General features: G+C 34.9%; 3 protein-coding genes across 3 annotated transcripts; 2 read left to right on the plus strand and 1 right to left on the minus strand.

Moving 5' to 3' along the window:
* The first annotated feature begins 3,141 nt into the window (after nucleotides 1-3,141).
* On the plus strand, nucleotides 3,142-3,504 carry LOC130945309 (uncharacterized). The gene has a single exon (XM_057874040.1). It carries the CDS (start codon nucleotides 3,142-3,144, stop codon nucleotides 3,502-3,504), a length of 363 nt encoding a protein of 120 aa, XP_057730023.1.
* Nucleotides 3,505-5,160: 1,656 nt separating this feature from the next.
* LOC130946845 (uncharacterized) lies at nucleotides 5,161-6,007 on the plus strand. The gene is made up of 2 exons (XM_057875721.1): nucleotides 5,161-5,516; nucleotides 5,600-6,007. Exons 1-2 carry the CDS (start codon nucleotides 5,339-5,341, stop codon nucleotides 5,878-5,880), a joined length of 459 nt encoding a protein of 152 aa, XP_057731704.1. The 5' UTR covers nucleotides 5,161-5,338; the 3' UTR covers nucleotides 5,881-6,007.
* A 5,686-nt stretch (nucleotides 6,008-11,693) lies between these two features.
* LOC130943994 (transcription factor MYB73-like) lies at nucleotides 11,694-12,736 on the minus strand. Its single transcript, XM_057872107.1, has one exon. It carries the CDS (start codon nucleotides 12,579-12,581, stop codon nucleotides 11,847-11,849), a length of 735 nt encoding a protein of 244 aa, XP_057728090.1. The 5' UTR covers nucleotides 12,582-12,736; the 3' UTR covers nucleotides 11,694-11,846.
* Nucleotides 12,737-27,428: the final 14,692 nt, after the last annotated feature.

Consider the following 27,428-nt stretch of genomic DNA (forward strand, 5'->3'; position numbering starts at 1 on the left):
TAACAGGGGTAATAACTCCAGAAGACTCTATGTTGTCACGTATATCAGGAACCAAATTATCCCCCTGGTAAGTAGGCATTGTTTCAAAGTGAACCACTGCTGATGGCTCCTTGTGACACATGGCCTCAAACCATGTGCGCAAAGCTTTATATGATGCTTCCCAACCTCCGAAAATTGATTCCACCGCCTGCTGCTTTGCTAACCAAGCCTTGCGATAACTGATGGTGTAGTTAAACTTTGACTGGACTTCAGCAATGACTGATTTCACCTTTATAGACGGGTCAACCTCTACCAACGGCTTAATTGCTTCTGCAACTATCTTGAAATCCAGCTTCGAATGGTCTTGAAAAATAGTAGACTTGGTACAAGTGTGACTTCCATTGTACCTCCTTATCTCCCAACAGTACTTCTTCTGCATTTTGGTAACCCTGATCACCCAATCACAACCATTGCCGTATTGTGTACACTTGGCATAGAATGTCGTCGGTTCCGACTCATATACCCAATAGTCTACACCTCTACGGTTGGTATAATCTTTCATTGCCTTGATTATTGCCTCCCTTGAACTGAATTCTATCCCCACCGTGAACTCACCATCCACCACAACAGGAAGCGCTGCATACATCATAAGTAATAAATCCTTTATTATGTAATCAGTAATAAATCATTCATTACCATATATGATCATAATAGTCATTTTTTCCGCTATTCTATCTACGTAAGGAACAACTAAATATAATTTATAATAAAAAACTATTAACTAATAAAGTAATCAAATTCAATGGTCACAAATTAATATCCACATATCACATATACTACTAATCTAACCTTACTCTTTTCCTAATTCAGAATATCACAAAGCTATCTTTCTTTACGTACCTGCATTTATATATTGGGGAAATTCCGGTGGATGCATAGCCTCCAAATCCAACGACCTCATGAAAGAAGGCTCCTGAAACGGATGTGGGTTTGCTAGTGCATTTGCAACTGCCGCCACATCTGCGTTCATGGCACCGTCAGCTTCATCTTCGTCTTCACCTGGACCAACGATATCATAGTTACTTTCAAACTCCTCCTCGCTTTCACTATTATAATCTTCCAATTCAATATTATGGTCCGCTTCAGATTGCTCGAACTCAATATACAACTCGATGCACGACATTCGGTGGCGATTTTCCATATACATTGAGAACATCTCATGCATACTCGCTTCATCCGTCACGTATTTGGTTTGAAATTGAACGAACCCACCAAACATAGATAAAGGATACCTGTACAAAATACATGATACTCTCCTAGATATTTGAGAATCTATCTTCTCACAAATCACATCTTTCAATTCTTCAAATGACAATGTGAACGGAATAACAATATCTAATGGATTTTCACACACAAATTGAACTCCCTCATATGATTGTAATAAAATCTGCCCGTAACAATAAATTTTCAACACAACTCTAACATCCATAACACTATACGTACTTAACTACTTTCAATCTCACAAAAATCTATCCTGCAAGAATGAAGGAGAAGAATGAGAGCATACGAAGAACATGAGCAGGGAAGAATGGGGTTTCTATGATTTATTTCTGGGTTTATATATGCAGTTACAATCAAATCGGACGGACCAACCGCATCCTATTATTTCAATTATTTTTTTGGCATCACAAATCGGTGGGTCCGATTGCTGCCCTCCCGGATTCAAATAAAATTTGCCACCAGAAATCGGTGAGTCCGATTACAACACTTTTGGTTTTAAAAATTTGGTCATCCTAAAATCGGTGGGTCTGATTTCATGCATAGCAAAATTCTGCCTCACACAAATCAGACCGTCCGATTTGTGCTCCTTTCTCTCTCATCATGAAATTGGACGGTCCGATTTCTTTCTCCAAAGATTCCTAAAACTAACGCTGTCATAACAGTATAATACACCCCTAATCATCATATCCGGGCATAACTCACATTGCTAAATCATATAAAAAAAATCAGCCTCACTTGCAAGCTTTGCCTTCAACTTGTTTAAAGAAGAATTGGTGTCACTAAAACAACTTATTTTGTCCATAGCAAATTTCTAATGACCCCTATATTGTTACTATTCTATAGATATCTCTGCATTCTTCACTAATCATTGTTGCACATACATTGCTGCAATACTTTCAAGTTAAAAATCGTTTTTCTTGTTAATTATAATAGTAGAAGTAATAAACTAGACAAGGCCTGAAAAGCTGTATATAGATGCTTGGTTGTGGATTTTTATGAATGTTCACTAATGAGTAATGACTGAATAATGAGCAGAAAATAAATGAGACTAATAATTAGCAGTACTCACAAGGGAATGGTTTTGGATGTGGACTACATCATTAGCCATATCAAAATATTCTGGAATAAGGTGTTCAAATTCAGGATTCACACTTGACACTTGTTGGAATTAAAAGCTAATAAAAAAGAAAAGGAGTTTTCTAGTTTCTACCTTATTGTTAAGGTTGTTCACTCGTGGCTTCATGCAGTACCTAGACTCCTGAAAAAGCTCGTTGATGTTGTTTTTGAAAAGGGCTTTTCGAGAAAAAGGCTATGCACTTTACTCTCCAAAAGATTCCCACCTTTTCTGTTTTCTTTCGCCTTTCCTTTCGTCCTTTAACTGTCCCTCGGGGTTCCCCAACTCGAATAATACTAACATATACACTACACTCTTGGTTCTCTTTCAAATATTGTCTCAGCTTATTAAATAATACTATACTCTATTATATGATCTCTCTCACACTTAATATCTGTGGAAAGCATTTTTGTTCAATGAGAATTTTCATATCCTGCCATTTGAATTCCCTCACACCATAGCCAGGCACCAGGGACAGGGAGAACAGAAAATAATTAAAATAATGAAGAATAGCAGAACATGTGTTTCTCTTTCCAAAAGAACAGAAGCAAGAATGAGCATGAGGCCTCTCTTCATCTGCATTATAACTCTTCTCTGCTCATCCTTTGCAAACAGAATTTCATCATCTTAGAATCTTAAAAAAAAGTAATCTCTCTCTTATTATTCATCTTTGTTTCCACTTTCCAAACATTATATTTTCTTAAACTTTCACATTTTGAGACAGCAAGAGAAAAAAGAGTTACTGAATCTCCACAAGAAGGTCAAAAATGTCGTCAATGCCAATGTATCAACAACAACCTCCTCCACAGCAATCCTATGATGATTCGGTAGGTCCTGTGGTTGGTGTTCTAGTTGTGGTGATTGTGTTGGGAGTGATAGCAGTTATGATTGGAAGGCTGTGTTCTGGAAGAAGAATCATGGGGTATGGCCAATATGATATTGAAAGCTGGGCAGAGAGAAAGTGCTCAACTTGCATTGATGGCAGAATCAATCTATCACTGCCAACAAGGACCAGCGAATCCACCACTTCATCGGTTCCTGAAACACCAATTCATGCTCCTCAAGAAACCAAGCAACCAGAGCAATCTTCTCACAACTCATCATCATCATCACCTCCTAATACTCATTGATTGATTTCTATAATCTCTTTTAGATTATTAAAATGTCCAAATTCATGCTATGGTTCAGTTTAGTGTCTTGTTTGTTGTGTTATTTAGTTTTAGTTCGTTGTCTTTCTCTTTTCTCTTCTTTTCCTTCTTATATTGTACCAATTATTCTGGTCAGGTTTAAGTTATCAAATCTTAATTATCAATCTCTGTAATATATAAGGCTAGATTACTCGTGCATACAGTATCTGGGCTATCTATCATTGTATTCGTTTTCAGTTTTCAGATTAGGTTGGACTATTGAAGTTTGGCACATGTTCTTATGATGATTGATCCCTCTATGTAGTTCCATAATTGCAATGTCACTAGAATATCATATATCATTGGTTACTCTTAAAGAGCTTTTTCTTATTTTATTTGTGATGATTAGTTACTTGTAACATGCTATTTGATTGATTTAATTTAACCAATGATTTACTTATCATCTGCAACAATCATGATTATTGCATCAAGTATGTTTGTTAATTATTCAGCAATAAGTTCTCTTGTACTACACTTTCACTACATTTTGAATGGAATAATGATTGAATGAAATTCAAGTTTGTTTTTGTTTTTCCCGCTTTAAGTAAGAAGAGCCAAAAATGTTGTATGTTGTGAAATGGTAGTGTTAGTGTTAGGGGGCCACAAGTCTTATGTGTGAAACTTGTGAAAGTTACAAATGAAGGTAGGGCAGGAGAGGACCACCTAAGCTAAGAAAGAAGAACAGCAACTGTGTTGTGTTGTGTTTGGTAGACAGCAGTAGTCCTTGTCCTTCACTTGTGATTTGTCTAATAATATGACGTCATGATGGTTGTCCTGTCCTATAGGTGAGTGTGTGACCTGGAAGAAGGGTTTGAGACTTTGAGTTTGAAGTTTGAACATTCACAAATCACAAGCACAGGATGAATGAATGGATGCAGATTACTCTTACCTCTCCTTAGCTTGTCTCATTCACTCTGCATGTATGTGTGTTACGTTTAACAACTCATGAGCAGTCAGCAACATAGCCACAGTTATTCAGAATGTCCGGAAATCACTGCTTCAACGGAAGGGAGTGCTATGCTGCTTGCTCATGAAGTCATTCTATTCTTCTGCTCTTCACTTGTCACCATCACAATTGAAAACTGCTCGCGTTGCTGAGATCATATAATTTCCATTCAGTAATACTAGGGAGTAAGGACTAAGGAATCAATTTTTTTTTTTAGGATTCTAAATTATAAACCATAAACACTAAATTCTCTAAAAAATAAGAATTTCTTAAATTAAAAAAGTTAATTAATATTAACTAATTAAAAATGAATTCCTATAATAATTTTATAGTTTTATTCGATTCTCATGGTTCATTTTCTCCTTTTCCTATCGTCTGTTGGAAATTTGTATGGTGGGCCTAATGATTTGGCGTGGGCCTTTCAGCCCAGTTTTGAACAAAACCTCTGGATCGTTTGACCATTAACCGGAGCGTTGAAAGTTGTCAAATTCACCAATCCATATTTCTGAGAGTTAGATTAAAAAAAGTGATCAGTGAAGACTCATGACTCTGTTTTCCCGTTTTTCGTTTATGCACCTTTGCCGAACTCATCATTCTTTTAGATTCCTTTCACCTTATTAATTGACCTTTTTCTTTTGTAAGAAAGCCTTATAGACTATAGTAGTTGGTGTCAATCGCTGGAGATTGTGTTCCGTGTGGCTACCACCACTACTACTTGATGGAAACATAACAGAAAATAATTGAAAACGGATCCAAGCTGAGTCTATGATTCTATATATATGTTGGAACACCCAAGTGCGATAAAACACACCAAGCTACAATTTGAAGCAAATGGATAGTGTTATAGTAATTAGAGGAGCAGTACTGTTGGTTGTGATAACTTGTTCGATTGCTGGTGGCAGCGAGGGCCGAAGCATATTGGTTGGAGGCTCTCAAGGGTGGCGTGCTGGCACCAACTACACCGAATGGACCATACAAAACAGCCCCTTCCACATCAATGATACACTAGGTACGTTCTTGTGAAACTCATAACTGAAAATTGTTAGATAATTTGATATGGTCGACTAAATTGTTTAATATATTACAATGCAGTGTTCAAGTATCCAGTACCAAACAAAGCCACAGCGGCGCAGAGTGTGTACGAGCTGCCCACCATGTGGAGCTACACAACGTGCGAGTTCCGGGGTGCAAAGCTGTTGGGGAACACCCATGAAGGTGGCGGAGAGGGATTCAAGGTGAAACTCGATCAGTGGAGGCCTTACTACTTTGCCTCTCCCGAAAACGGCGCCGGTGACTGCATTGCTGGACTCACCAAGTTCATTGCCATACCAACTCCATATTCATCCCACCACCGCACTCCTTTCTCTCCCTAAGCTACCTACAACCATATCATTATTATTATTACTATACAATCTTGATTTCTACTATTTAAATAAATGGATGGGATACTCTGCTCCCACCAAGTTAAGCATACCATAGTGCTTTGTTTTCTTTGGTTAATCCCAGTGCTCCTTTGATTGTATTCTTGTCTTTTATTAAATTTTTGTGTTATATTTATTTATTATCTTATCCCTTTTCTCTAAAAAAAAAAATTGTTATACTTATCCTTTTTTTAGTTAGTTATACTTAATTTTTTCTAATAAAATTGTTTTAGTTTATTTTAAAATTTAAAATCAGTTTAGTAATTAATATAAATAAATAACATTATTTTTACATAAAATACAACAACAACATACAATAAATTTTTTTTATATTTTCTTTTTATTATTCTTCTATAATTTTATTATTTTTTTATTTTATTTTGTAAAAATAGTTGCATCAACATATTTCTAATAGTTTTATTTTTCATAAACATTCATAATCAACATGCCTCTCACCTACATAAACAAGTGACTACAATAGTAAGGCTTATTTTTACGGTAAAACTATATGTTTTAAGAGTTTCACTTTTTTTTCTTAAGGTCGTCATTTTTTTTGTTGATTATCAGAATTTCATTAAAAACTAATGATAGTTGTCCCGAAAATAGTTTTTGAGATCAGTTTATCCTATAAATTTGTGATTTTTTTTTCTGTTTTTTTTTTTTTATATATTCACTCACATACTCATCCACTCACATACATTAAAAGTTTTTCTCTACTATTATCTAGCTATTACTGGAAATCAATCCTTCGTATGGCTACGTATGAAGCAAATAGGTTTGTCACTCTTATATTGTCTTAGTCAATTCAGAAATCACAATTTGTGAGATAATATAAACTAGTGTTCTAAAATCAAACTGGACTAACCGGTTTGATTGTAATAATTAAAACTCAATTATCTATTCGATTTGATTGAAGTATAAAATCGTCTTACAAAAAATTAATTTAAGAATCGGTTGAACCAATGATTAATAGATGAATAGTCGAAATTGGTCGAATTTTTTTAGGGTTATCGATTCTTTTTCGGTTTTCTTTATATATATAATGTAACCCAGTTACCCACCTTTCTCTCTCTCTCTCATTGCACAGTAGTTAATTATTAGAAGACATTATAAGAAGATTAGAGCGTCAAGTAGTTCTAGTGCAATTCCACTACCACCGTCACTAATAGATAAAACTAACAAAATAAATAAACAAACAAAATTCTGCAGAAATAAAACTAAAGATAGATTACTTGATTATTCCCATTAAAAAAAACTTAAGCACCAGAAAGCAACTAACTAAATCAAATTCTGTAGGAACAAATTCTAACAGAAGAAATCAAAGAGATAAACCAAAAGGTTAATAAGGAAATAAGAAAAAATTAAAGGAAGCAGAGATGAAATCACAAAATCAGAAATGAAATCACAAAATCAAAGGCAAAAACGGCGAGGAGCAGAGAATCAGAAACGATGCACGGCAAGGAGGGGAGGAACCCTTCGTGACGGTGACGCCACGAGCTCAACTCAGAACTTGGTGCGACGGCGATAGCACCTTCTATCGGAGGAGAAGCGTCTGATGACAACTTTGAAGAGGAAGGGATGAGGGTGAAAATGAGTTCATAGGTCAGGAGGAGAATGGAGCTCGATAAGGGTGGTGATAAAATCAGGGTTAACTTAATATTTCCGATGGAAAATTTTAAATTATAGACGAATTTTTCCGTCTGTAATAATTTAATAAAACGCCAGCGTTTTGTCTATTTAATTATAGACGGATTTTCCGTCTGTAACTATTTCCCACAAAAAAATTAATTTCACTGACAAAATTATCGACGGATTCTGTTTTCTGTTTGTAATTTATGCTAATTTATTTTTTTTATTTTTCGATAAAAAATTCTTCTGAAATTCAATCTGTATTTCTGTAGGATAAATTCCATCAGAAATATCCGTCTGTAATAACTAATTTTCTAGTAGTGTGAGCATTGGGAACATCCTTTATTATATGCCACCAAATTGGGAAGAATCCATTGAATTTGTAAAGTTTTCAAAATTTCGTGTCTTTGTTGAAATCCACTGGTCCAAGCATCTCAGCTACTCCAACAAACTGCCGGCTAGCATTCACCTAATTTAACAACACATAAATACATATCCAATCTAAAAATATTCATGAATAAATATGTAAGTATATGAACTCCAAATTTCACAATATATGTTAGAGTAAAGAAAGATGGTCTTACGTCACAAGAATTTTAAACAGACAATCCAATAATATGGACATCTGCAATTATTGGACATAAAACCAAAAGAAAAATATGCTCATCATCCTAAATCACTACTACCCATCCACTATCCCCAACCCTTTTCTTTCCAACCAACAATTCAGCATCAGCAACAACCATAAAATAAATTTAATAGAAATTTTAAATTAAACAACAATTCAGAAATCATCAACCGTAATTTCAGATTCAAATCAGCAACATAAATAAAAAAAAATAGAAAGAAAAAAATGATATTTATGTTCTTCAAAAATTAAAAAAACATAAAAAAAAGGAAGAATGAAACCCTTGCCAACGATAGTAGAGACAAAGCAGATGTACAGCAATGATGGGGAGCAATGAAACCCTTGCCCAGCGATGACGGAACGGTTGAAACTCTAGCGATGGCGGCGCAGCAAAACATAGTGTGACAGGAGAGGAACCGGAGCCCAGGCCCCGCGACGGCGAAGAGAAAGTCCGCAGATGCATAAAGAAGATGAGGGGAGCAGTAGAGGATTGGTCTAACAGCGACGGAACGGCTGAACCCCGCGACGGCGGCGGCGATGGGGAACATCAGCGACGGCGGCGCGACGAACCCCCAACAGAGAGAGAGAGAGAGAGAGAGAGAGAGAGAGAGAGAGAGAGAGAGAGAGAGAGAGAGAGAGAGAGAGAGAGAGAGAGAGATGAAGAACGACAAGCCCATCTTGACAAGTCCTACAGCCACAACGCGACGGTGGCGGCCACCCTCTGTCACCTCCCTCTTCTTCCTTTCCTTTTCTTTCTTCTCCCTCTTTTGTTCCTTTTCTTCATTATGGTTTTTCTGTTTTAGGTGGAAAGCGGTAGGGGTAACCGCGCCCCGGGGGGAGGGGCTAGGACTTTTTTGGGGTCATTGAGGGATTGATGAGATATTTAGATTGGGCTTGGCTTGGGCTTGGGTTAGTAAAGGTTTAAGGTTAGATTATTTTTCAAGGACTTAATTGTCATTTTAAATTTTTATGAATTTAAATGTCTGTGAAATAAAAAGTTAGGGATATATTTGTCATTTTAATAAAAAAATTTAAATATGATTTGGTTTAGATTGTGTAAACCGATAGGATCGAATCAGATTTGATAATTATAATAAATCGATTTTATTCTGATTTATTCAAAATATTTTATTGACCAGTTTAATAATTCGTCCAATAACAATATGACACATAAAGTCTTTAAAAAAAGACATTTCTGATGTCTTTATCAGAGTGGTCGCCATAAAATAATTTAGAGCTTAAATATAAATTTGAAGTATACTTTTTTTAAAAAAAATAGTTATAGTTTAAAATTTAAATAATTATTATATATATTATAATTATTATTTAAGGAGTATTATTGCATTTTTTTTTTCAAACTGCATTAGTATCAGCGAGTAAGATAAGTGTTTTCTATTTATATTTAGCTAAAATGGTTTTATGATGAAAACATATCACATAAGAAGTAAGAACACACCATAGTTAAATATTTGATTGAAATCTCGCTTATTGAAGTTTTATATTATTGTGTTTTTTTTTTCATTATTCATTATAAAAAAATTCTTAGGCATTGTAAGAGCAAAATGAGTATTGTTACTCTATGTGACTATGTCATTTCTGTTTTGATACATTAATCCTTTTTATTATGAGAAGTGTTAGGGGTAATAGAATTTGTGATGTTTAGCTATTAATTAAGTATTATTAATATTTTTAATGATATGAGATAATATTTAATATATGATTAATCATTTTTTTTATAATTAAATATTGGTCAGATTTCAATAAATTTCAATAATAGTGCTGGCTCTAAATTATTTAAAACTATATCATAATATGAATAGAATAGAACTAACAATAATTATTCCTATTTGCTCTCTCTTCAATATAATATATGTGCGAACCAGCGTGGCCCCTAGCTACGGTAGCTTGTTTAATGCATTTTGATTTTGTGTCTATTTTGGCTCTTGGACAGAACTATAGGGTTCGGTCCATCTTCCATATTCAAATAACATATATGACCTTATACCTAAGTTTTTGGCTGCATATGGTAGGAAGCTTGTCATATATATATCGTACGTTTATACCTATATAGTTTGAGCGCAATATTGTGTAACAACAGACGCATGCATTATCTTAATAGTTTTATGCAGGATTAACAAGGAATTATATATATCTGCTATATAACAGAAATCAGCAACAACCAACAAAGATTAGGTTTAAGAGATGATGTTGATCCTTCATATATACTAGATACAGTGAACCGTAGTTTGAATTCTTGCCTAGAAAAATTAAAGTACCTAACACAGAAACAGAAGCGTTTCAAATAAGATTTCTTAAATGGGAAATAATAAGATTAAATTTGCTAAGTATTGATGGCTTGACATAGTTATATTATTTAAACAGTCCAGTTCATCCAATATGTATGTACCAGATTCTATGCTAATGCTACGTCACGTATCACGGTGATCAATTAAACGCTACCAAATGAGAGTTTTAAACTTGCTATATATACATGGAACAATGTTTTGGAATCCATTTATACCTTATACCTATACTGGTGCTTGGTTTGTTTCACCACTAATTTTTCCCTGGCCTCTCTCTTAAATGCTGGTTTGACTTTTATGTATAGAATATTGGAAACTTGCATTGCTGTAGTTTAAACATCGTACTTGATCATAAGCGCATCAAAATAAACACTCCGATTGGTAGTTGAATATGCATCATTGCATTGGTTGGACTATATGGTCATAATGGAGATTAAAATAGATCTCTCTTTTCTAATGTATTAGGGAACGTAAAGTTTCCGACTGATTTAAAGGCGACGCGGTCGAGCCTTTAATTTCTATTAATTGGAATCGGAATAAATTAAAGGCCAAGTAGTAGTACAACTAAACTAACGCGTTTTGCATTGGTAACAAGAATTACGAACTCTCAGCTCCTCTTTTCCATTTTAATATCACATTCAGCTACAGAAAATCTCATTCAAGCTTTCCATTATTTCAACACTACTACTTCACGTACTCTTTGTCCTATCGTTTTTATAAAGATTCAATCACCTAAGATAGGGTTCTTAGTCAGTTTCCATCCAGCTGTGAACAGATATGCCTAGCATATTTAAATTTGAACCCAAATAGTATTATACATTGAATACTCTCATGTTGATATCTTTGTATAAAATAGCATTATAAATTGGTAGATGATTTAATATATTTAATTAAATATATTATGTTACGTTGTGTATTAAAATTAGTCATTAAAATTAATTATCAATATAAAAATATATATTAAATATAAATATATATTAAAAATAAATTAAATTATATATAAATTTATACAAATATATATTAATAACTGATTTTAGTAATTAATTTTAGTATATAAATAATATTTTTGAATTATCTACAACGTCTTCACACCTTAAAGGAAGTATCTCCCTGTATTACAAGCTGATTTAATGATCAAATTAAAATAGAAAAAGCAAATAAAGACTAATTATGCATAGGCAGAAGTAAAATAATAAGCCATCCAAGAAAGAAGAAGATTATTATTTACATACACCATAAGTAAAAAATTAATTGAAGTGCAGAATATACTTTAAAAACAACAACACGACATTCATTAGTAAGAACCAAAAAAGAAAGCGAAAACTATTGTGATTCATCATATAGTTCATAGACAAGTCTCAATGAAAATTAGAGTGGTCAGAGAAATTTGAAGATACATATTCCCTCACTTCCCTGGCAATCACATCCCTCATCACATCCCAAAACCCTGAACCCACACTAGTCTCCGGCGAGGCTCGCTGTTGCTCCGCCTCCATCGCACCGCTACCACGATCAATCCCAGGCGGGGCAAGAGTCAACGCAGTCAACGGGTCATCCTCCAAGGGCAACGTGCAAGGTGGCAGGGCCCCTGAAGAACACGAGGCTCTCTCGTTTGTTGGCGCCGCAGCAAGAGAAGCGCAAGTAGCGTGAACTCCGGTAGCACTACCACCGCGACGTTGGTCTCTGGCCCTCCGCTTGAGAGTGGAGTTCCAGTGGTTCTTTACGGCGTTATCGGTTCGGCCCGGCAATAACCTGGCAATGGTGGCCCATCTGTTACCGTACTGGGCATGGGCGGCGATGATGGTGTCGTCCTCGTGGGAGGAGAAGGGACGGTGCTCCACCGTTGGGCTTAGCTGGTTGCACCACCTTAGTCTGCAGGACTTGCCCGACCTCCCCTTTATGTAGCGACTAATGAGAGACCAGTTTCGTGCCCCGTATCTCTCCACCAAGCGGGTCAGGATCCGGTCTTCTTCTGCGCTCCATGGACCTTTGATCCTCTCGGGCCTGTTGGGATTCCTTTGCGTTGACTCCGACGACGAAGAGTCCGAAGAAGACGCCGTGCACGATGAGCTTCTATTATTCAATGCTTCCATTATATCGACTCCACTGAAACTACTATTCAGTTATGACTTATGAGTGATTGTGTAGAGCGAGAATGGTTTTGGGATTAGGAAGTGCAATGGGCAAAGATTATATATGGAGAGAGAGAGAGAGATAGAGATTGGCGTGTGTATGTGTGATGTGAAGGTGCATGCAGGTTGGAATAATATTATAATAGTAATTAAGAAATGTGCGTGTGCGACTTGGAAGAAGGGGAAAAAGGGATTAAGGGTACTTCCAGGAAAGTGGCTTTGGTTTTTGTACAGTTGGTGGGTGTAGACTGTGGAGGCTTCAATACTGGAGGGTCTAACTACAATGACTCTCCACTACTCTCTTCATATATATCCTTCTTTTTTTTCTTTCTGGCTGGCATGCTCTTTGACCATTTTGTCCTCTTTGAAATTTCCTCAACATCTTCATTCTTTTCTTTTAATTTATTTTGCTTTTGTATGTTGCTTGCAATGCATTGCATATTATATAGAGAAAATCTATTCATATTTAATATTGTCATTACAGTTATTAATTCGTCATTTTCTGTTTGTTGCCTTCTTTTGCACCTTGAATCATTGATGATCACAGTTAGCATAGCATTATTTTGGGCACACTCCCACTCCGGTAAGGATTGGGTTTCTGGATTTGGACTAATCAAGTTCGCATATATTTAGTCTAAATTAATAAACCAAGAAAAGACCCTAGTATGGAAAATCAACAGCTGTATAGAGTAGTATTTATTTAGGGATGAAGCTATGTAGGGACAAGAGGATAACATTAAATGAGCAGCATAAAATAAAATCATTCTCGTACTAATGACTAGGCTATCAAAATTCGGATGGTAACTCAATTTTTTTAGTTTTCTTAAAATACTTTCTAAAATCATTTTGAAATAAAATTTTGTACAAAGAGAATAAATAATATCTTTATGTATTTATTTTATTAAGAAACTAAAAAATAATAATTATTTTAATCAATGTTCTTAAGACAAGATAATATTGATAAGTAAATCTTTTATTACTATACTATTATTATTTATTACACGTGGGCAGAGAGGGGTTAAATAAAGAAATTGATAAAATAAAAAATATATAATTACTATTAAATTTATAATTTTTAACACATATAAGTGTTATTATTTTAATTTAAAAATAATTAAATATTTTTATTTTTATTTTAAAAAAATTTGATCCACTTAATAAGATATTTTTTTTTAGGGAAACATTTAAAACATGACAGGAGAAGTCGAGCTGTTGAACACAAAACAAACGTTTTTTAGATTTTTAATTTAGTACTATAGAATTAAAAGATTGAGAGAAAAGGTAGAAAGCACGGTCTAAAACCTTTTTGACTGCTTTTGTTTGCTTGAGATCCTATACAGCTGTAATGTAAAAACATATCTCCCAACTCTATCTATAAGCAACCAATTATCAAAAGGAAAAAAAAAGGTGGAGTGTTCTGCGGCAATATGTTACAATAAAAAGCATAGCCTCTGCTGTTATAGTATTTGAAATATCTATTAATTAAGAGGTTTACGTTGAAGTAATAGAAAGATTAAGCATTTTAAAATACTGATCGGCCGAAAACATTTGAAAGTGAAAGAGTGGAAGAAAAGGCATAAAAGAATTAAGCAGCTTGGAAATACTACTTCAACGTCCTCCACGTAGGAAGGGCCCACTACCAGGCTGTAAGAATCTCACGTGATTCAAGTTGAATCCCTTTGACTTTTTGCTCTAATGTAGCGTTTATCCGGTCCCACACTTTCTCCTGGAGCGTGACCTCACACTCCAACCCCACTGCACCTCATCCATTACCACGTCATTCCATTAATTCTACAAAATGAAAAACAACCAAACAAAATAGCATTTGTTACGGGTATCCTGTCTTGTTACATTCGTCAAATTATATTCCGTTGAGTTAATACAATCTTTACAAGCAGGAGTAATATTATTGTTGGGAATAGTTTGATTTGAAAAACAAATTTGAAGCAGGTAAAACACGCGCCTAAAATATGAGTATGATGATGAGGGAGGGAGACATGATGGCAGGGGTAGCCGCCCACGTGGCAAAAATAAATCGTATTTTGGAGTGTTGTGGGGGAGAGGTGTAAAGAAGGGAAGCAGTTGGGCAGTTGATAGTAGCCAGCTGGCACCAAACTCCAATGCACCGACTTTCTCTTGTTCTTGTTCTCAATTTTCAGTTGCAAATGGAATATTAATCCGTTCCTGCACTATATGGTTGCAACATAACCCTCAAGTGACTCAACCAATGCTAACAAACCAGACCACACCATATATAGTGTGTCTATGTGTGATTGCATAGGTGATTACTTATTACTTATTAGTACTACTATCTATATAAATAAATGAAGACAGAAGACGGTTCGGACTACAATAATTCGGGGTAGAGAGAGGCAGTTGCATGGTGGGACCTGGAATCGTAGAGTGAATGGATTTCATTCATGCAGATTTAAAACTCCTGTGAGGCGTGTGAGAGTGATAGGTAGCAAATGGTGGTCCCACTGTGCCCCCCTCCAACCTATTTGCCGGTCCATTTGGGTCCTACTCCATTCCGCGTGTCCTCCTGAGACGGTCAACCTTGCTGCTCTATTTATCACTAACTTGGTTAGCCGAGTTTGTTTAAATAAATGTTGATCCTTAAAATTTAAAATTTAGGGTGTTTACAATGCGATTTGGTTCGGTTTTGAGTTAAAAACTCATTCAATTTTAACACTAATTTTATTTATAATGCAGTTTAGATTGAATGATCTTTTAAAAAAAATTCAATCCAATCCGATCAAATTTCAAGCGGTTTTGATTGGATTAGATTTACGGTTTTATAAATTAAAAAAATTAAATATATATAACAAGTCTCAACATCAAATTTTAAATAATCAACAATAATATAACAAGTCTCAACAATATTTTAAAAAACCAACAATAACATAACAATAAAAATAAAATTATAAGTTAGTTAAAATAATTAAATAAATAATATTTTGAACATAAAATATTTATTAAATAATAATAATACTTGAATAATATAAAAATGTATAATAAATTGAATATGCTATAAGTATAATTGTAAATATAATAATAAAATAATAATATTATATCACATTGTGCGGTTTGGATTTGATTAGATCGGTTATGAAAAGTAAATTCGAAATCCAATCCGATCCAGCGGTTTGCAAAAAATAGAATCCAACCAAATCTGAATTAGTGCGGTTTTAATCGATTTTCGATTTGAATTAAATTGGATGAGCGGTTTAATTTGGATCAGTTTGGACTTAAACACCCTTATTAAAATCTATCTTGTTTACCTAGTAATCTATTAATCAACAATAAATTATTAAATAAAATTTAAATTTATAAAAAATTAATTTTTAATTTGTTAGATTAAAAAATATCATAAATAATAAAAAATTAAAATTTTAATTTAACTTTTAAAATTTTTTAATATTATAATTTTAAATAAATTATTTAATTTTACAAAAAATTATACTAAATTTTCAATATTTTGCAATTTAAATTTTATTATAATTATTTTTATATGCTTAATTTATTTTTTTTAATTTCAAGTCTCAATTTTTTTACTATCGTATTCTTGACTCTTCCATTGTCTTATTTTTGCTCTTGCAAATTCTTTTGTCTACTAATATAACTTCTCTAAGGTCTGAGCTATAAACATTTAAAATTAAATTCTATACTAAATACTGTGTCGGTTTATAATTAACATGATATGCACAACTTGTTTGTATTTCCGTCTCTGCTGCACTTTGAAACAATTGTCTCTTTCTTTAATTGGATAACAGAAGTCCACTCAGATTCAAAGTTTACAGGGTGGAATAAAAGCAATATTTTAACTTATGTGCTTTGTTTTGTTTACTCCATATATGATATGATATGATTCTTGAATGACATTGTTGTAAGAAGCTTATTCTATATTCCAATTCTAAATTTATTATAAATGCAAGTTATTTTTTGTTTTACATAGTCATAAAATTATGATGTAAACATATACTGTTAGTGTAGTTATGACCCCAGATACTGTTAGTGTAGTTAAATGTAAGCATGAGTGAATTGTAATTTTTTGTTTCCGGTTTACAAGTAAAATCAGCTAAATTCATTTATAAAGACCATAAACTGCTTAGGTTGTAGCCCATCGTATTTCATTCCATTTTACATGAAACGTAATTGACCCAACAAGTAGCCCGTTATTTATTGGCCCAACTATAGAGTTAGGGACTGGACTATTGAAATTTATTGTTTTACTTGGAAAAGATTGTCATTTCTTCACCAAAAATACAAAAAAGTTTGTCATTAAACCAATAATGATAGCCATGTCCCAAAAAAAAAACACCAATAATGATAGCAAAATAGAATTGTGTGGATTGGGGCGAAGGTGTACGCCTCTGTTGGAGGGAGAAGCTGTAGACTATTGAACTTGAAAGTCGTTGAAAGCTTTCACGAGATCACAGAAGGTAGCTGCTAGCTGCGATAGGTGTGGGATTTTTTTTTGGATTTGGGCTATGCCCAACAACTCAAACCTGACTCCAAGAACCACCTAATAACCCACTCCCTAAACTAAATGTTGCGGTAGTGTTGTTTCTTGCGGCTGTTACTGTAAATAAACTCCATAGCCATGAATTAAACTATTTTGTTGTTGCGGATGACGTCTTCTACGCGGTTCAGTGAGCTCCTCTTTTTAGCGAACTCCGACAAAGCCAATGACGATGACCAAGATGAGCTCCAATGCACAATATGCTCCGACGAGGCTAGTGAAGAAGACGACGGGCAGCTCCTCTGTGCAGCAAGTTCCAGCAAAGTAAGCAACGAAGACAACGAGCAGTTCCTCAGCGCAGCGATCATTGACGGGAGCCAACAACGGAGACGACAAGGTGGGTCTTTCAAGGTCGCTCCAAGACGTCAAATTTGGTCTCCTCCATGAACAGAACTTCGCCGTGCCTCTGTATAGGAGAGAGGACAGGAATTCCTACTGAGAAGGGTTGCATTGTTGACGCGTCTCTTCCGCTTGAAATTCAGTTAACTGCGTTTTCTTTTAACATTGTCTTTTTTCACCTCAAAATTCGTTGCATTGAATATTCTATTTTTCTTCAAGATTGTGTTTTCAAACTTTCTTTTCGTATTATATTACGAATTTCTGCAGGTGGTTGAAGGCTCCAATTTGGATATAGAGTTCCCGTTTTTGTTGCTTTAGCCACTGCATGTGCTAGGAGGTTGCCATCCCTGAGAGTCCACGTTAGACCCTTTTCAGGTAAAGCTTCTAAAAGTATCTAGATATCTTGAATTATCGCCCATGCTCTGCCAATAGAACTTTTGGATTTGATATTTTGCACTAATTTTTTATTATCTAATTCAATTAATGTCCTTCCCAATTATAAATTATTTACGATGATTAGGGCTTGTCTTATTGCCATGGCTTCAGCTATAATACTTGAGTTAGCTTGAATTTTATCAGTGAATCCTAATAAGACTTTCCATTCTTTGTCTTTAACTATAACAGAAATAGCTCCGTTGCCCGATTCCTTCTTGAAGGTAGCGTCCATATTTGTTTTTAGCCAATTATTCGAAGGCGGTCTCCAACGGGCCAAGTTAGCATTTCTTCTTATTTCTCCAATCCTAGTCTCTGCTCTTTTTTCTACAGCACTCCGATAAGTATATTCCAATAGTTTAGCTTTCTTAATTGTCTAGCTAGGATTAATCTCTTTCTGTTGAAATAATTTGTCATTCCTAGATTTCCACATTTTCCACAGTAAGAATCCTATTCTACTAATTCTTCTTCCCTGATTTTCTACGCCTTCAACTTTAATTTTCTTAACATTGTTCATTAGCCAATTTTCTAATGATTAGACTGTTTCTGTTGTTGGAATGCATTGACATTCTGCACTAAACCAAACAGTCCTTATCCACTCACAAAGTAAGAGGGCATGCTCTACTGATTCGTTTTCATTAAGCAAATTTTGCATAAAGGACTGTCTAGAATCTTTTTTTTTTTTGCATAGAATAGTATACACTGACAAAATGTTTTGGCTGGCCTTCCATAAATGCATCTTAATTTTTGGCAGAACCTCCATTTTCCAAATTTCTCTCCATATATCCCTCTTATCTATACTGGTAGATGGATTCCATTTATTTCTAGCTAGATAATCCTCTTTCGCAACATAATAGCCTGTTCTAATCGAATAAATTCCATCTTCTTTTTGTGGCCAATAGACAGTCTTTCTTATTCACTACACTGATTGGAGTTTTGATGATGGCTTCACTTGTTTGTTGTGGAAACATATTGAAAATTTTGCTCTTATTCCATCCCACACCCTCTTCAATAAGCTCTTTAACTTTGGATGCACCTTGACTTTCTCCCTTCAATGGTCGGCTAGCTCCCTTGATCCAAGTGTCCCTCCAAAAACTTATTTGCGATCCATCTTCTACACTCCATTTACCTTTTTTCCTAAGAAGTTCTCGTCCATGTACTAAAATCTTCCAAACCTATGATGACCCCTTCTTGATTCTAGCCTCCTAAAAATTACCATCTGGAAAATAGATTGCCTTTAGAATTTGAACCCAAATAGAGTTCGGGTTCTTCAAGGCTCTCCAAGCTTGTTTTGCCAGATACGCAGTGTTTTGAAATTCTAAATCTTTAAACCCCAAACCACCATCTCATTTACTTATTGTGACTAATTTCCAATTCTTCCAATGTATACCTCGTTCTTTTTCTGCTAAAGCCCACCAAAATCTAGCTACCTTAGAATTAATTTTCCTCCAAAAGACTTTTGGGAACTTGATGACATTCATAGCATAAGTAGGCACCACTTGAACTACTGCTTTAATGAGTGTTTCCTTGCCTGTCTGGTTAAGGAGTTTCTCTTTTCAACCCTCCAACTTATTCATAATCTTATCTTCAATCCATGCTAGAGCTTTGTATAGAGATCTTCCCCATATAGCAGGTAGGCCAAAGTATTTTTCAAGTGATTCCCACACTGAAATCCCTAGTATTTCTTCAATATTAACTCTCTTTTGAATGGATACTTGATTACCAAAAATGATGCCTGATTTATTAAGATTTATTCGTTGATCCAAAGTCTCTGTGTATTCATTAAGAATTGTGACGATTTGAAAAACTTCTTCCTCACTTGCCTCTGAAAAGATGATGCAATCATCTGCAAACAGTAGATGAGTGACATTTGGGGCTGTAGGGACAATTCTGAACCCAGAGATTCTTCCCTCTCTTCTTGCTTCATCCATAAGGATAGTAAACACTTCTGCTGCTAAGATAAATAGGTAAGGCGAGAGCGGGTCACCCTGCCGAAGACCTCGTTGAGGCTTTATCTTCCTTAACAGCTTTCCGTTAATTTTAAACCTATAGTTTGTTCCTCTAACACATTTTATTACTAACTTTACCCATCTTGTTTGGAATCCAAAAGCCAAAAGAACCTTTTCCAGAAAATTCCACTCTAGCCTATCATATGCTTTATTCATGTCAAGTTTGATTGCCAAGCTATTCGATCCTCCCTTTCCTTTCCTATTCAGGCTATGGTAAACTTCTTGAACAATAACAACGTTATCTTGAATGAGTCTTCCTCCCATAAACGCGCTCTGCGTTGGTGGGACAATAACCACTTCTTCAGTCTTAGCACAATTATTCTTGAGATTATTTTATAGATGAAATTGCAGCAGCTAATTAGCCTAAGCTCATTTAAACTTTCTGGATTCTTTGTTTTCGGGATAAGAACCACTGTGGTCTCATTTATCTCTTCTGGTATATGTCTGCTACTAAAAAGCTCTTACTACTGCACAAACTTTCTTAATAATTACCTCCCAATGCTTATGGTAGAATAGCACATTCAATTCATCAGGTCCTGGAGCTTTAAGGCTACCCATATTGAACACTGCCTTTCTTACCTCTTCATCCGTAATGTCCATGAGCAGATCTTTGTTAATCTCTTCTGTAACTCGCCGTGGAATCTTATTAATTGTGCTTTCAAATCTATGTCTAGTAGAAGAAGTAAATAGTTTTTGAAAATGTTCTTCAATATGCTCCATAATCTCGTTTGTGTTATTTAACCATTGACCAGAGGTATTCTTTATCCTTTTTATTCTGTTTCTTTGTCTTCTGTGAATAGTGGTGGAGAAAGCCGTATTTTTGTCCCCCTATCTCAGCCATTTTAATCTAGACTGCTGTCCCCAAAACTTTTCCTCTTGTTTCCATAATGTTGCTATGTTCTCCTTCAGAAGTTGCATCCTTCTTTGGTTCTCCTCTGTGAAGTCCAAACCCTGTAGTCTTTTTAATTCCTCTTTCATTCTCTGGATCTCTCTATCATCTCTTTTAAAGATAATTTTACTCCACTTCTTCAATTTCTCATTGCAATTGTTGATCTTTCTGCTAATTTTGTCCCATTCGTCGCCGTTTTGCTCTTTCTTACACCAACTCCTCTTGACCACATTAAAACAATCTTTGTGATCAGCCCAATAGGCTTCAAACTTGAAGTGTTTTCCTACTCTATGAACCGGAATCACATCCAAAATAAGAGGACAATGATCTAAACTAACAATTGGCATTAACGATAATGATACATAGACATCTATTCCCAGTTCGCCAATGCTCTATCTATTTTTTCTCCGGTCACAAATCCAATCCCTGGATTGCTGAACCAGGTAAATTTTCCTCCCTATAGATCAAAGTCCATCAAAGAGTTAGAATCCACAAACTTTTTGAATTCTCGTATTTGGTTTTGCGGTTTCGGGTGTAGTCCAACTTTCTCTTCCTGACTTAAATGTCATTAAAGTCTCCGATAAAGAGCTGAGGGACTTCTTCATTATTGTTGCCAGCTGTAATGCTCCTCTATTGATCTTTTCTCATGTTTGTATTTGGGCTGGTCCACCTGGCCCTAACCATAACAAAAAAAAACTTTGTCCAATTTCTATTAATTAATCTACTAAACATTTGTTCTACGGAAATGGGCTTAATTACCGTGATATATATCTAATAAGGTATATCATATATAATTTTGAATTATTCTCCACATACAAGCATTTTTCCCATGCAAGTATTTACAAGTCGTTTATATTCACGTACTTCATATCATTACTGCACGTTCTTCTTTTATTGGAATTTCTTCTCCTTCTTTCTTTTTCTCTTTCTCCTTTATCATTAGTTATATTATTTTTGAAGATAATGAATAATTCAGGTTTAAATTGTCAATTGAACCATAATGAAATTGTTTATTATTTTGAATCCAATCAAGTGGCCGAGGTGTGGTTTAATTCAAAAGAAAAAATGTAGCATTAGAGAAAACATTTTTCTGTATTTATAGTAAATTTGGGTGTAACACGAAGATATTTGGGTATATTTTTATTCTGATAAGTTCTGCATAATTCAAAACTCTTCCTCTTCTTCCTTCTCATCTTCTGCTGTTTTTTTTTCTTATTCATCTTTTCTATTTTGTTTCACCTTCTCAAGTTTCTTCTTGTTTTACTCTCTTAACATGAATAAAAATAAAAAAATCAAACAAAAAGAAGAAGAAACACATATGATACAAAATTACTTAGAAGATGATGGACTTACATTCATTTAACTAAAAGAAAGAAAGAAATAAGGAAAAAAAGAGGAAAAAAATGCAGTATTAGAGTAAACATTTTTCTATATTTGAAGCAAATTTGGGTGTAACACAAAGATATTTGGGTGTATTTTAAGAATTTTGGGTGTATTTTTATTTTGATAAGTTATGCATAATTCAAAACTCTTCCTCTTCTTCATCCTCATTTTTTGCTGCTTCTTCTTTTCTTTTTCATCATCATCACCATCTTCTTCTTTTTTTTTCTTATTTATCTTTTACTTTTTGTCTTACTTTTTCAAGTTTCTTCTTGTTTCACTCTCTTAATAAGAATAAAAAAAATCAAACAAAGAAGAAGAACAAACACATACTACTACAAAATTACTTGGAAGAGGATGAACTTACATTCATTTAACTAAAAGAAAGAAATAAATAAGAAAAAAAGAAGAAAAAAATACAGCATTAGAGGAAATATTTTTCTGTATTTGCAGCAGATTTTGATGTAACACGAAGATATTTGGATGTAACACGAAGATATTTGGGTATAGTTTTATTCTGATAAGTTCTGTATAATTCAAAATTCTTTCTCTTCCTCCTTCTCTTCTTCTACTGCTGCTTCTTCTTCATCTTCTTATTTCATATTCTCATAATTCTTCTTAGGAGGAAAAAAATACATAATGTTGCAAAATCAATAGAAAGAGAAGGAGAAAAAAAATGCAGAAACAACAACAGTAGTAAAACCATGACGATGAAGATGAAACACGTGAAGAAAAAAGAGGAGAAACGCAAAGAAGAAGGAGAAGAAGAAGGAAGAGGAGGAGGAGGAGCAGGAACACGGAGCGCGCTATGAAAACCATTAAGTAGCGCGCGTGTTGACACACTCGTATGGGTGAGCGTCCTTTTTGTTGGGTTTGACCTAACTTATATGACTTGTAAACCAAAATGACTTGTATGTGTATCACTTCTCTATTATTTTATGTAATTAGCTCAGTAATCCACTTAAATAAGTATCAGAGTTTAAATTTCGTATATGTAGTAATTTATTGACTAACGACAAACTTTTAAATAGATTTTTGATCTGTGATAAATTAGTTTTTAACCTATCGGGTTCGAGTTAAAAATGGCGTAGAAAAAATATATTTTTTCAAGTGATTTAATTTGTTACAAAAATTTATGTTACTTTTTAGGAAATTAATTTGTTTTACCTAAAAATATATGATTTCAATTACAATGATGACTTGGCATCATTGAAGCACACCATGATTTTCATTAGAATTTTCTAGTGGTATAGAATTGCTTAGTTGGAGAGCGAGAGTATTGGTTTGATGTGATTTTCTCCAAGTCGAATTTCAGTTTGGCGTTCTCCTCTTCTAGCTCCTCCTTCAAACCCTTCAACCTTTCCACTTCAGCTCGGGAGGAGTCAAGGAAAGCCTGAGTGGCATGGATAGAAGTTTTCCTTAGTTCCTTAGGTAAAGCGGTGCATATCCCACCATCTGAATGCCATTACGGGCCATGTAGCTGAGATGATTCTGAATACCCACCTCATCCATGGCTATTTCGGTATGGGGCAAAATATTCTTCTCACTCCAGGCGAACCTGTCAAAGTCTTTATCATTGATGCTTGGCCCCCAGTAGTTTTTTGGTTTTTTGGGAGGAGGTCTTGAAGGCGATGTTGAAGACGGGGTACCCAAACTCTCCAAAGTCGAGTTGGAAGGAATTAGGCGAACAGATGGGGTGGGAATGAGGTTCTTCTGAGTAGTAGGACCAGAGTCCGTTTTCATTGGAGAAGGATGGGAGGATGCACCCCCGGAAGGTCTTTGAAGCCATAGTCTCTGAAAAAAAAAACACAAAAGACATCAAAACAACAGAAATACAAACTGAGAAGTCCTAAAAGCCAAGAGGTCGGGAAATTACCTAGCTTGGACCGGAGTTGACCGGGGTCCCCTAAGTACCTTTTTGTGTCCAAGTGAGAAACTCGGCCCCATCACTCTTGCAACACATTCACGAAACACTTTTCCACCTCATCTAGATTATCTACACTATATTTGGCTACTTCAAGTTCTTCTTGCCAATATAGGGGAAAGGCAGGCTCATCATTCTCATCTAAAAAGAAAGGGCAGGCACCCTCCACGGCTTAAATTTTAAGGAAATAATTTTTGAAGTCATGAAAGGATTCGTCAAAAATGGAAAAGACTTTCCTACCCTGGACGGCGCGGAAAGAAAACCGAGAAGCCTTCCCTTTCAATGTCCCGGGTTTTATCAAAACAAACAAGTAAAAGAAAAGCTTACTGAAAGGTTGGACATCGAGTTTTTGACATAAAAGTCAGAAAATTTTTAAGAAATCCCAGGAGTTCGGGTAAAGTTAGGAAGGAAAAACGTTGCAAGACCAAAAGATGTTTGTCTCAAAGTCGATAAAAGGGAGAGAAATGCCTAACTTGGTGAAAAATCATCATAGGCATAAAAAAAGGGGGCACTCTGACTCGTTCAAAGGGGGAAAGAAAATTCTCTCTTTAAGATCGGACACCACTAACTCGTAATTCTTCTCATCCTCCCTATTCTCACATATTTTATGATGCCTGCGGAATGCATCACAGTATTCCCTATCAAATACTGCAAGTCTACAACACAAGAAAGGACGGAGATATCTATCCAAGTTAAAAGGCTAGGGAGAAGTTTGGTCGACATGTTGAGGATAATAGAACACGATATAAAGGCTAAACCTACAAATAGAAATGAAGAGATTGTTACTAAAAGAGCTCGAACATCGTCAAAAGAAGCCGGACAAATGCCGGCAAAACCAAATAGGGTAACTTTAAAAAATCTTCTACACACAGTGTGCATCAAAATGGTGTCCCTACTATACTATTAGGGGCGGCACCATTGTATAGTGACGACACCATTAGGAGCAATACCAACACAATGAACAAAACAGTTTTCAGAAACGTAAGCCAAGAAACCAATCAACAGCAAAAGCATTTCAGAAAGAGGCTTTCATACAAAGATAAGTAGAAGAAAAGTTTCGAAGAAGCAACAAAGAAACACTAAAAACCAAGCATCAATAACAAAACATCCACTATCAACACTGCTATAACAGTTTCGTGAAGACCAAATGCAAGGACATCAGAAAGAAAGGCACCAACCTTGATGAAAAAGGAAAAAGAGCATGTCAAACAGCAATACCTCGAACGATCCTCTTCATCAAAGAAGCTCTCTCAAGCAGAACAAGACAAGGAAAATTTTGAGAAAAGGGAGTCACAAAGTAAATAGCAGAAGAAAAAGAAAGAACTTTTTCTCAATAACAAAGAGAAAGGGAAAGGTTCTCTGCAAACAATGGAAAGCTTTTAGAAAATATAAAAAAGGAGGAGAAGAAGAGAAGAAGCCTTTTTAAAGAGACAAGGGGCATAATGACTCCTTAACTCCTCTTTAAAACATGTGCGGGTCCCAAGAAAAATTGCCACACAACATTCGCCCAGCATTAAAAGAGGCAATGTTTAAACTTTTGAAATTATGTCGGGAATCCGACCTTCAGGAAGCAGAATATCTGATGACAAAAACAAAGGGCTACAAATTGCTTGAGTCCAACTTCTTAAAAGCTCAGGACTCAAGTGAGGGCACTGTTCATACCATGGCTCAACAAATAAAGCCAGGCCTAATAACGAGGAAAGGTCCGCCAAAAGAGGCAGCCTCTACAACATACCCGACCTCTTTAAAGAGGTTGAACACCATGAAGGAGCCTAGTTCTTTTTGCCTAAATAGGTAACTACCTCTGTAGATTTCTCCTGCTATCTCTATCTCACCTAACAGATAGGTCCCAACAAACTTTCAAGATAAAAGAGAACGGTTAGCCATCAATGAAGATGGAACTACCACAACAAAGGTGGTTATCGACTCTACTATAAATACACTGACACCCTGAAGTATAATTTACGTTCTAGTCTACTGAAAACCTACCTAAATCCCTTGCTAACTTAAGCATTAGAGTCTCTTGCAGGTACCACCTCCACCTCCTCACGAGAAACTCAGACAGGTGGTACCTCAACATCAACAAGTCGGACGCTGCCATACAAAAGGATCTGGATCTTACGTTCAGGTCCAAACCAGCGTTTTAGGTAACCCTCATAGCAAAATAGAATTGTGTGGATTGGGGGCGAAAGTGTACGCGTCTATTGGAGGGAGAAGTTGTAGACTGTTGAACTTGAAAGTGTGTGTTTGGATTGTCGTTTATCAAACTAGAGTTTGAATGAAAGTAATTTTATAGAATTGATTTTGGATAGAAGTAAGTTTGTGTCAATATGATTTATGTTTGACATCTCTATACCAAAATTGATTTTGATAAAATAAATATTATTTGGATAATATTAGTTAAAATCACTTTTAGATAAATAATTACTAAAAAAGACATGACATTAAATCGAAATGTTATTTTTTATGCATGTTTAATTTTTTTATATTTTTTGATATTTTTATATAGTGTATTTTTAGTACTCTTAGTACTCTTTTTAATAGGTTATAATTTTTTACTATTATTATTATTTATAGTTTATTTTTTTCTTTAATTTATTTTACCAAATAGGATCAATAGATCATATTATAAAAAAGATAATAATAAATATAATACATAAAAATTACAATTATAAAAATGTATAATATCAAACAAAAAGTTAATAAAAAATAAAAATAGAGAAATAATAAAAATTCCATAAATAATACAATAATATGTATAAAAAAGATAAAGTTGGTAAAAAAAATAAATGTTAAGTGTCAATGGCTAAAACCCGTTAATGAAACACAGAAGCTAAAAATTGTTACTTCTTGTAAATGTGGTTTCAAGTGTGAAATCACTTCTACGTTTATAAAGAGAAAAATTAGGCAAATCAAAAATTGAAACTTTCAAGAAACTGAAACGTGCTTTTTTCCTTCTAAGACGACGTATTTACCAAACATACCCAAAGTCGTTGAAAGGTTTCACGAAATCATAGTCTGAATTAGAGGTAGCTGTTAGCTGCGATATATGTGGTTTTTTTTGGACTAGGTATGGGTCAGACAAGCCCGACCCGAACCCCAGAACACATCTAATCCTCCCCTGTTCTCTCTATGATTTTCCATGCTCCAACTTTCCTGTAATGAAATTCAAAATAACTCTCCCTCACCTAATCTCTCAAGTCTCTACTACCTATCGAAGATGGCAAAGACTGAAAACAAGAGATGCCCTCTTCAGGAAGGGATGGCTCTCGCACGCTACGCCCGCTATGTTGTACTCCCCCCGACTAACGAT

Source organism: Arachis stenosperma, chromosome 8, assembly GCF_014773155.1.
Source record: "Arachis stenosperma cultivar V10309 chromosome 8, arast.V10309.gnm1.PFL2, whole genome shotgun sequence".
NCBI lineage: Eukaryota > Viridiplantae > Streptophyta > Magnoliopsida > Fabales > Fabaceae > Arachis > Arachis stenosperma.